The sequence below is a fragment of the Pristis pectinata genome, chromosome X, assembly GCF_009764475.1.
Source record: "Pristis pectinata isolate sPriPec2 chromosome X, sPriPec2.1.pri, whole genome shotgun sequence".
Taxonomy (NCBI): Eukaryota; Metazoa; Chordata; class Chondrichthyes; order Rhinopristiformes; family Pristidae; genus Pristis; species Pristis pectinata.
Genome location: NC_067450.1, coordinates 6,185,516 through 6,195,111, shown reverse-complemented (window position 1 = coordinate 6,195,111; position 9,596 = coordinate 6,185,516). Strand labels below are relative to the sequence as shown.

General features: G+C 45.8%; 1 protein-coding gene across 1 annotated transcript; it reads right to left on the bottom strand.

Moving 5' to 3' along the window:
- Positions 1 to 1,661: 1,661 nt before the first annotated feature.
- Positions 1,662 to 8,474, bottom strand: LOC127566957 (keratin, type II cytoskeletal 8-like). Its single transcript, XM_052009520.1, has 9 exons — positions 7,973 to 8,474; positions 7,635 to 7,843; positions 6,987 to 7,047; positions 6,803 to 6,898; positions 6,555 to 6,719; positions 6,332 to 6,457; positions 5,616 to 5,836; positions 4,976 to 5,025; positions 1,662 to 2,193 (listed from the first exon to the last, which is right to left on the bottom strand). The coding sequence occupies exons 1-9, from the start codon at positions 8,390 to 8,392 to the stop codon at positions 2,042 to 2,044; spliced, it is 1,500 nt and encodes a 499-aa protein (XP_051865480.1). The 5' UTR covers positions 8,393 to 8,474; the 3' UTR covers positions 1,662 to 2,041.
- Between the last annotated feature and the right edge of the window lie 1,122 nt (positions 8,475 to 9,596).

Sequence of the window (9,596 nt, the reverse complement as noted above, 5' to 3'; positions counted from 1 at the left end):
AACATAAAAAAGAGAAGCTGGAGGAGGCCAATGTGCCTTGTACATTTCCTTTAAACTTTCCCCCATCTCACCTTAAACCTATGCCCTCTAGTATTTGACATTTCTACCCTTGTTGTGAGAAAGGTTCTTTTGGTATCTTAAAGATAAAGGTCTGGACACACAGTCTTTGTAATTCGAAAATGGTTTATTAACAAAGACAAATGCGGGGACAGAATGAATGGAAACAGATGCACACTCACACACTCTCAAGCAGGAGCACGAATGTGGAGGGAAAATCGTGACAGAGGGTGAGGTGCACACCCACACACACACCCACACACACACACACACACACACTCATACACAATAACTGGGTACGAATGATCAAGGAATAAACAATACAATGTTTGGACACCCTGATTCTGGACAAACATTGGCTCTTTGGTCTCGGGAGTCCTTAACTAACTGCCCTGAAGTAGTGCACAGCTTACCTCAACATTCTCGGAGACAGAAAGAGAAAGAAAAACCAAACATGCAGCACTTTTTATGCTGCTGGGGGGCTGGGTGGCCCAGCAAGGACAAAGGTGTTTTAAACGGGCCAATAGTAGATGTGCCCAGGAACAAAGGTGCTCACACAGACCAGTCCGAGTGGTCCAACAAGACAAAGGTGTTTACCTAATGGGGCGGAGCCGGACCCCTGATTGACAGTGGTATAGCTTCCGACCTGATAGGCGATGCTATCATCCGACCACGGGGGTCAGGAGTGTTGTCACTGTCATCTGACCCCTGGCCTTTCATACTACAACCCTGGGAAAGACTCTGACCGTCTATCTACGCCTCTCATAATTTTATAAACTTCTATCATGTCGCCCCTCAGCCTCCAAAACTCCAGAGAAAACAGTAAGTTTGTTTAACTTTTCCTTATAGCTAATACTCTCTAATCCAGGCCACATCCTTGTGAATCTCTTCCGAACCCTCTCCAAAGCCTTCCTGTGATGCGGAAACCAGAATTGCACACAATTCTCCAAATGTGGCCAACCTAAAGTTTTCTACAGGTGCAGCAGGACTTGCTAACTTTTACACTTAATACTCTGACCAATGAAGGCAAGCATGATGTACACCTACTTTACCACCCTATCCACTTGTATTGCCACTTACAGTGAGCTATGGACATACTTTGTAGTTCTTCTCGTAAATCGGAGATTGTAGGCCTATACTAACTTGAAACAGGTTAGAGACTGCACCAAGTCATTTCATGCAGGACACTCACAGCCCACAGATGAAGAGTACTTTTCTCATTCAATTTGGACTGTTTCCCAATGGGACTGTTCTGATCCATTGCATATCTCACTATACCATTGAGCTGGGCAGCCTTTATGATGCTCAAGCTGCTCAAGGTTCTTGGGAGAAAGGAGATTAAAAAATATTAATCTGATTGTATGTGTAATTATATATACTCTCAGAAAATGCAAAAGTAATCTCTTTGGTGAAGGAGAAGGTATTAAGTTGCTGCTAGACTTGGTCTGGTATGATTTTTGTTTGAAACATATATTCTATTTTTCGGTAACTTTCCTCCAACCCTAATTATAAACCATTTCAAAGTTCTTGATTTCCTGACAGACATATGAAACTTGCTTTTTTCAGTAATTGAATAATGTGCTTCAGCAAAATAACAGTCCAGATTTGCAGATTCAAATATTTCAAAGTTTATTCAGTATAACAGAAATGCCATAGAAGGTAAATCCCCAATACAAAATGAGTCAAAATCATAAATCAGAGTACAGCATCTAAAACTTTGATTAATTTCCCATTTTAAAAGGACCAACAAAGAAAGGACGAGTTTCCCACTTTTCCCACAAAGTTGCAGACTAATTTGATATTCTGTGTACTGGTTAAGATTGATGTTAATTTCGTGTTGCTTAACTATGTAAATTGAGCAGAATTCCAAGAAGTTAATCCAAACAAGTTAACTACTTCACTAAACAGACCAAGTGGAAGAAGTGCAGTGTCTGGCAAGGGAATTACCAGAGACATAACTGACAGCAGTTTATCCCTGGTTGATTTAAGATGTACTTCGAATTTCACTGGTTTGGTTCACTGATTTCAGAATTACTGGTGTTCCTTCAGAATAGACCAAAGAGCTTTCCATCTCACTGCTCCCTTTGAGAAATCCAGACATCTGGCTACTCAAGTTATTAAAGTCCCCAAAACTACCTATAAATGGGGGGAGAGAAGAAAAAAAACTCTTTAAAATCTGGATTCTGCAATTTAGAAAACAACTGCAACAACAATGTCAAGCAAGTTGCAATTTTAACAGAGTAAAACATCCCAAAGTGCTTTACATACAGTAAGTTCTATCAAACAAAAGCTTGACTCCAAGCTTATATATGGATACATCAAAGCATTTTGAAAATCATAGATTTTAAAGGAGGAGAGAGAAAAAGAGAGGAAGTGAAATTCAGAAAAGGAATCCCTGCAATGCAGGGACTTGGGAGCTATAAGTGCCATTCCATCAGTCATGGCAGAGAGAGTGCAGAGGAGATAAGAGATAGGGAAGATCAAGGCTATGGAAAGATTTGAACACTCAGATCTTAAAACTGAAGTATTACCAGTTTAGGAGCCAGTATAGGTCAGTGAGTACAAAAGGTGATGGGAGTTGGAATAACTTACAAAATGGACAACATATCTTCGATTGAGATGAAACTTAAAGCAAGAATTGGGACAGAGGGTATTGCAACGGTTAAGTGTGGATGTGAGAAAAGCACAACTGAAAATTTCAGTGGTCAATGAGCTGAGGTAGGGACTGAAATAGATGATATTAAGGAGGTGGAGATGGAGGTGGGTGGTCTTGGCGATGGAATGGTTATGTCTCTGATGAATCCCTTGCCAAATGCTGTACTTCCACTGCAGTCAAAGCATATATGATCTATCTCTGACTCGACTCTTCCCTTCTCTTCCTGGATCTTCCCATATCCAACTCAGGATAGGTTAGTGACAAACATCCATAATAATCCAACAGACTCCCACAGCTATCTCAACAATACTTCCTCCCACCCTGGCTCCTACAAGGACTCCATTCCATTCTCCCAGTTCCTACATCTCTGTTATGTTTGATCCGATGATGAGACTTCCCACAGGTGCTTCTGAAATGTCCTCGTTCTTCTGTGAACTGTGGCTTCTCCTCTACCATAGTCAACAGAGTTCTGGCCACATCTCATCTATTTCCTGCATCTCTGCTCTCACTCCCTCTCCTCCCAGACAGAGCAAGGACAGAGTTCCCCTGGTCCTTACCTTCCACCCTATCAGCCTCTGCGTTCAACAGCTCATTCTTCACAATTTGCACCAGCTTCCACAATATTCCACCCCTTCCCTACCCTTTCATGTCAAAGAGACTGTTTCCTTTGTGATTCCCTGGGCCACTCTCTTCTATCCCCTTCTCACAGCATGTTCCGTGCAATTGCAGGAGATGCAACACTTATCCTTTCACCCCTTTCCTTTCCACTGTCTAAGGATCCAAACAGTCCTTCCAGGTGAAGCAACAATTCAGTTGCACTTCTTCCAATCTAGTGTATGGCACTCGATGTTCACAATGTGGTCTCCTCTACCAGATGCAGATTGAGTGACCGTTTGCAGAGCACCAGCATTCAGCTCACAGGAGTGACCCAGAGCTTCCTCTTGCCTGCCTCTTTAATTCTCCATCCCACTCCCACCCTGACCTCTACCTGTGGCTTCCTGCACTGTTATAATGAGGCCCAACACAAGCTTGAGGAACAGCATCTCATCTTCTGTCTGGGGGTGTTGGTGCCTCCTGGACTCAATATTGCATTCTGCCACATAAGGGAAGTTGCTTTCTCTGTTTATATCAGATTTGACCATTTCTGGTGTAAGACATCCATCTGTGACTTTGGCCCAGTTTTTCTTGTTCCATTTGCATGGCCTGGCCCACTGGGCACGTCCTACAGCCTTACATTTCACACCTTGTCATGGTCCTGTGTTTGTATTCTCACTCTCGAACTGCCCCAATTAGTCCATCGACTGGATGACACCGACAACTTATCTCCATGGCAATCTTGGTCTCGCCCTATCAGAGACTTTGTCCGATTGATCCCTCCCCCACCCTCTCTGCACTTAAAACTAAGTTATTTTCTTTCTTTCCCAGTTCTGATGAAGGACCTTTGAGCTGAAACATTGATTCTGTCTCACTTTCCACATACACTACCTGCCTGCTGAGTGTTTCCAGTATCTTTTTCTATTTCAGATTTCTAGCATCTACAGTTTTTCACAGTATGTATGGAATCTGATGCTGGGTTTTGGATGATATCGCTGAGATCCAGGTCATGGGTGAGAAATAGGAGGGCTCCAAGATAGATCCTTGGTAGACTACAGAGGTAAAAGAGCAGGAACAGGAAGAGCAGCCGTTATACAGGGAATGAATTGCCTACCAAATGAGAGTCGGGAATTAAAACAGGCAAGGGCAATTCAAAGGTTAAGCATTGGAGGATGCGGAGACTAGCAACAGTATCTATTGTTGCAGACAGGTAGGGAAAGAACGAGAAGGGATTGCTGAGCATGGTCACAGTCACATAGGGTGTCATACAAGCCCCATTTTAGGAGCCAGCGTGACATTTGAGGACTGAAGGCAAAAGGAACATGTGAGACAGAGTGTCAAGTTTACGAGGAGGGAATGTCAACTGTGAGCTTTTTTAGGGGAAAGTAATTATGGTGCATGTGAAAGGGAGAGGGGAGAAACAGAGGACAGTGAACCACTCACAGTATCAGTTCGTAAGGTCAGTTGAGCATTCATAACAATTATAATTAAAGAAATTAGTACAACTGCACTGGAAATGCACAACAGCATCACCAGGACACAGAACAATGAGAGGTCAAGACTTGGAGAAGAGTGAACAGTACTTCCAGAATTTTCCCTTTCTGTTTTTGAGATTTATGTTTTGTTCACTGGTTAAAATTCCACACCAGGAATTGTATGTTCTCTTACCTTGCTGTTGCACTTGCTGGATGTTGAGTGTTTTTACCCCTTCTAACATCCTGTTGATAAAGGAAACACGGGTTACAATAGGTACTTGCAGGATGTTCAGAGGCATATTTTCGTCAGGTTTGCCAATTCTTTCCTTCTGGAAGGAACACTGACCTGCTTGGTGAAACTCGATGGGCACATGTACCCTCTGGACCATTGCCCTGGATGCTCATTCTACATGTTTGAGTGCTGACAGTAAACAGCAGTAGACTCTCTGAGCAAGGCAGGAAGATTCACACCCACAAGTGGGGCACACTGTTTAGCAATCGGGAACTATCGGTCAGTCTGCTTAAGTTCCACAATGCTTCACCCTCTGAAACAGTGAGAGAGCTTCTACCAGTCAGTGTAAAATGGCGGCTGAGTCACTGTCTGGGTGTTCGTTTGATGTTTATGTCTGGTTAGATGGAAATCAGCCTTTAAACACAAGTAAGTGATTAACGAGTATCCTGTCACTCCCTGGACTGATTGCCATCATCAAAGACAAAAACTCTAGTACTGAAAAGTGTAATAAAGAGCCAGTACAGATTGTACTCTGCAAGTACACAGGACTGTGGCACAGCCCAGTGTGGTACGTGGAACTTGTAAATGCCGAATGCCCTACCTGGCCTCCTCTCCCTCCAGTAGCTTCTGGTAGGTGTTAATTTCAATATCCAGGCTCATCTTGACATGCATCAGCTCTTCGATTTCGCGCATTTGCTTGGTAATCTCTTGCTTTGCTTTCTGGATGGCTTCTTGCAGTTTCACAATCGTCTCTTTACTCTCTCTGAGAGACATCTCGCCGCGTTCCTCCGCTTCTGTGATTGCAGCCTCCAGTCTCAAACGCTAAGTAGCACAAAGGTTAATGTGGTCACTTTTGCAGACGAAAACATGAAGCTGCGCCGATACCCCGTACCCTGCCATCTCTACAAATTGGATAGGGACATGCTGTACGTAATGTATTACAGATTGGCTGAGAAGTGATCAATATCATGAGTGTTTCACTGGAAGGCCTCAGATGTGCAGTCATTACTGAGCGTCTTGGAATGTAAGAGTTAGCCCAGGTTGACCTGGCGTTTCAACTGTCTCTTGGTCATTTGCTTTGGGCTGGGAAGAGAAACGGGCAGACGCAAGAGACGGCTCATGCCTGAATCCGAAGCAGAGAACCAAACTGCTGGAGGAACTCGGCGGGTGGGGTAGCGTCTGTGAGGGGTAAAGGAATTGCCGACGTTTCGGGTCCAGACGCTGCATCAGGACTCGCGACTGGAGGGGAAAGGGCATTTTGCCACGGTTTTTAGGCTGGCGCCCAGATCTCTTGTTTGCTTTCACTTCCTGACTTACCTGCTGCTTGAGTTGATCGATATCCGAGGTCAGTTTCCGGATGCGACTGTGCAGTTCATTACACTCTAATTTGATCGTTCGCATTTCATCTCCATAACCTCCAGGTGCCATGCTGAGTTCGTTCATCTGCAAGGAAACACGAGTAACTGGTTAGTAAAAAGTTTCTCCTTCCAGCGCAGAGGCCAGAGCACGTGGACGTGGGGATAAGGATGCTGGAGCTAACCTTGGCCTTTTTCCATTGGTCACACTCTAAGCGGTTTCTATCTGCCATCATTTGGTATTGGGCCTTGACTTCATTAATGATCGCTGCCACATCCAGAGTGCGACCAGTGTCTACTTGCACGCTGACAGAAGTGTTCTGAATCTGTGCCTCCAGCTCGCGGATTTCCTAAAGATGGGTAGAACAAACAAAGTCAGGAGATTGATTTGAACAGCAAAGGGGCCAACTCTTGGACCACGTCGCGTTTTTACCTCTTGGAAGATTGTCTTGAGGAATTCGATTTCATCCATCAGGCTTTCCAGTTTCGCTTCCAGTTCCACCTTGTTCATGTAGGATTCATCGACATCCTGAAGAGGAAAGGACACAGAGGTTTGAAAATCCGTTGAAGAGATCCCGCTGACCTGGTCCTACAGACAGCGAGACAGTAATACTCACCTTCTTGACCATGACGAACTCGTTTTCCATTTCTGTCCGCTTGTTAATTTCATCTTCGTATCTGAAACCAAGCACGTACTTTACTGGCAATCCCTTGGACACAGATCTGTCTGTCCCGTTTCTTCGACAGGACCGCGCCGGTTGTCGGAGTCCCTTGCACCCTGACGCTGAGCCACGATTTCCCCACACTTCTGGCCCCGTGCGCACTGCTCTTCCTGACATTTGCCGCCACAAGACGCGGTGACCTCACTGTGTGCTACTCCTTCTCTGTGAGAAGTACCTGCCGTGCCGTGCCGCGCTTCACCGGAATGAATCTGTAAGTCCCAGATCAGCAAACCCGCCCTCCCCTGAATTGACTCGTCTATCTCGCTTTGTGACTCCTCTCTTTCCAGAGCTCAGCTTCAACAGAGCTCTCCTCATCGAGCACTTGCCCGACCCATCGAGAGCTTCCAGACCGCACTGGCTGCTGTTAGGTTACCAAACACCCCAGCGGAAAACAGCTGAGCGAGCACAGACTATTGTAACTGGGAGTTGCACGGACGTTTTTCCTGCCCACGATTTGCCCGGTCCTGGTCAATTTGCCTAGACCTGTGAACAGATACGGGACGAGAACAGATGAATTGGGGAATTCGGTGGTCGCGCACTTACTTGCCCTTAAAGTCCTCAACTAGACCTTGCATCTGCACAAGATCCGACTCGAACTTCAGCTTCTCCTGCCCAAGACTTTCCAGTTGCTTGTTGAGGTTGTCAATGTAAGCTTGGAACATGTTATCGATGTTGGATGTGTAAGTCCCTTGTTTCTTCAGGAGGTCCCGTTTGATCTTCAGTTGTGTATTTACCTCTTCGAGATAGCGAACCTACGGGTGAGAAATGAACACACGGTTAGATTTGCATTGAGTTGGTAAGGAAGCGAGCAGAGCCATTTGCACAGTGCCGCCGAGACGCGCGCAACACCGGGTGACAAACGTGAGCGACGGCGGAGTTACCCTGTCAATGAAAGAAACAAACTGGTTGTTGAGCGAAGTGAGCTCCTTCGTCTCCTGCTCCCGAACTCTTTGCAGACTGGTGTCAATTGTTGGTAAGGGAGCGTTTAGATCAAGGGCCGCTGTCGTCGCACTCAAACCAGAACCAAGCCTGAATTGGGATGAGGTGGATATTGCCGGTCTTGTCGAAATTCCAGCTATACTGTAAGCCCGCTTGCCAGCTGACACTCCCCGACTTGAGCCCACGGAAGAGCGGAACGAGGTCCGGGCCAAGCCGCCGCTGCCATAGCCACTGCCATAGCCGCCGGCATAGCCGCCGCCGCCGATGCTGACGCCGCTGCTGAAGCCGCTGCCGAAGCCGCCGCCATGCTGCGTTATCGTTCGTTTGGTGGAAAGTTGTGTCGATCTGGCAGAGGTGGCCATGGTGAAATTCGAGTTTCGTGCGGTGGTGGCGAAGTTTGTTGGAGCGAGCAGAGTCCCGAACTGAACTGCTGGTGCAGGTGAGGGTGGCTTTGAGCTGCTTTATGAGCTGTTCGGATGTGGGCTGGGTCGGGGTGTCAGATGACAGGGATAGGAATGGTACCTTTGAGATCGAGGAGGAGCCGGGCGCCGCCCTCTCGCATGGGTTCCAACCTGTGCCCTTGCGCCTGGTAACCGCCCTCAGTGCCCCAGGCCAAGCTGGCGTCAGCAAGAATTGAGCTGCTGCCTGGAGCTCCTGAGCTGCGTAGATCAAGTGTGGGGAAGCGACCATGAAGGGTCTGTTTGAGAGCTCAGCCCATCGAGCCCGGTGGTTGAGATCTATTGTACAGAGAGGTAGTAGCTCAAATGTATGGGCAACAGACGAGCCTTAGTGGCTTGAACTGGGGAAGGGTGTTGACAGCTCCTTTGGTGGGGGCAGCGTGACAACACAAGAGATATCATACATCAAGTCAAAAGCCGGTGTCCAGTATTCAGTTCAAGTACAACAGAGCAGATGATGTAACTGAGGTTGAAGAATATAGAGCCTCCTCCCTCACTGTGCATTGAAATGGCTTGCCCGTTTTTTTTAGCTTAAAAGTAATAATCCAGTGGATCCAAAACTGGAACTGTTTCAAATCTGGAACATTAAAACATCTTCTTTACCTGACTTCGAAAATCACGGTGAAAAAAAGAAACAACTATAGGCGCTGTCTTGTCAAACAGGAATGCATATGGCAGAAAACGTACTTTGGAAGTATTAAGTTATATTTTAGAGCAGGAGCCATTGAATCATCTGAGAAGAATGTATTAAAACACTCCTTGAATTTAGGGGAGTAAAAGAGAACGAACATAAATTCATTTAGTCCACTTCATGGGCATTTTGACATTTCTTCCATATTTCGTAGTAATTGGGCGACATTTAAGCGATGTCTGCGCATTGTTCCATTTGGAAGTGTAACGTGTGATTTAGTTTAACGTACGTTCAATCATCCTGTGCCAATTCAATTTAATGTTTTACTTCATTCGTGACAACGGCAGTGTCACCAGCACCAAGCTTCTCTGCAGGATAATCCAACCCAGGGCGTTGCCTCAAATTCATCGTCTCAGTATGAAGATTTAGTTCTCTTTATTTAAAAGAGGGAGGGTATATTTTAAAAAGGCGAAACAA

What these genes read in the sequence shown, in the direction of transcription:
- LOC127566957 (XM_052009520.1), bottom strand. Translation starts at nt 8,392, where the DNA reads ATGGCCACCTCTGCCAGATCGACACAACTTTCCACCAAACGAACGATA. An exon ending in GTTGAGGACTTTAAGGGCAA is followed by an intron (nt 7,048 to 7,634) that starts GTAAGTGCGCGA and finishes GCTTGGTTTCAG; the next exon opens with ATACGAAGATGAAATTAACA. An exon ending in TCGATCAACTCAAGCAGCAG is followed by an intron (nt 5,837 to 6,331) that starts GTAAGTCAGGAA and finishes TGTGCTACTTAG; the next exon opens with CGTTTGAGACTGGAGGCTGC.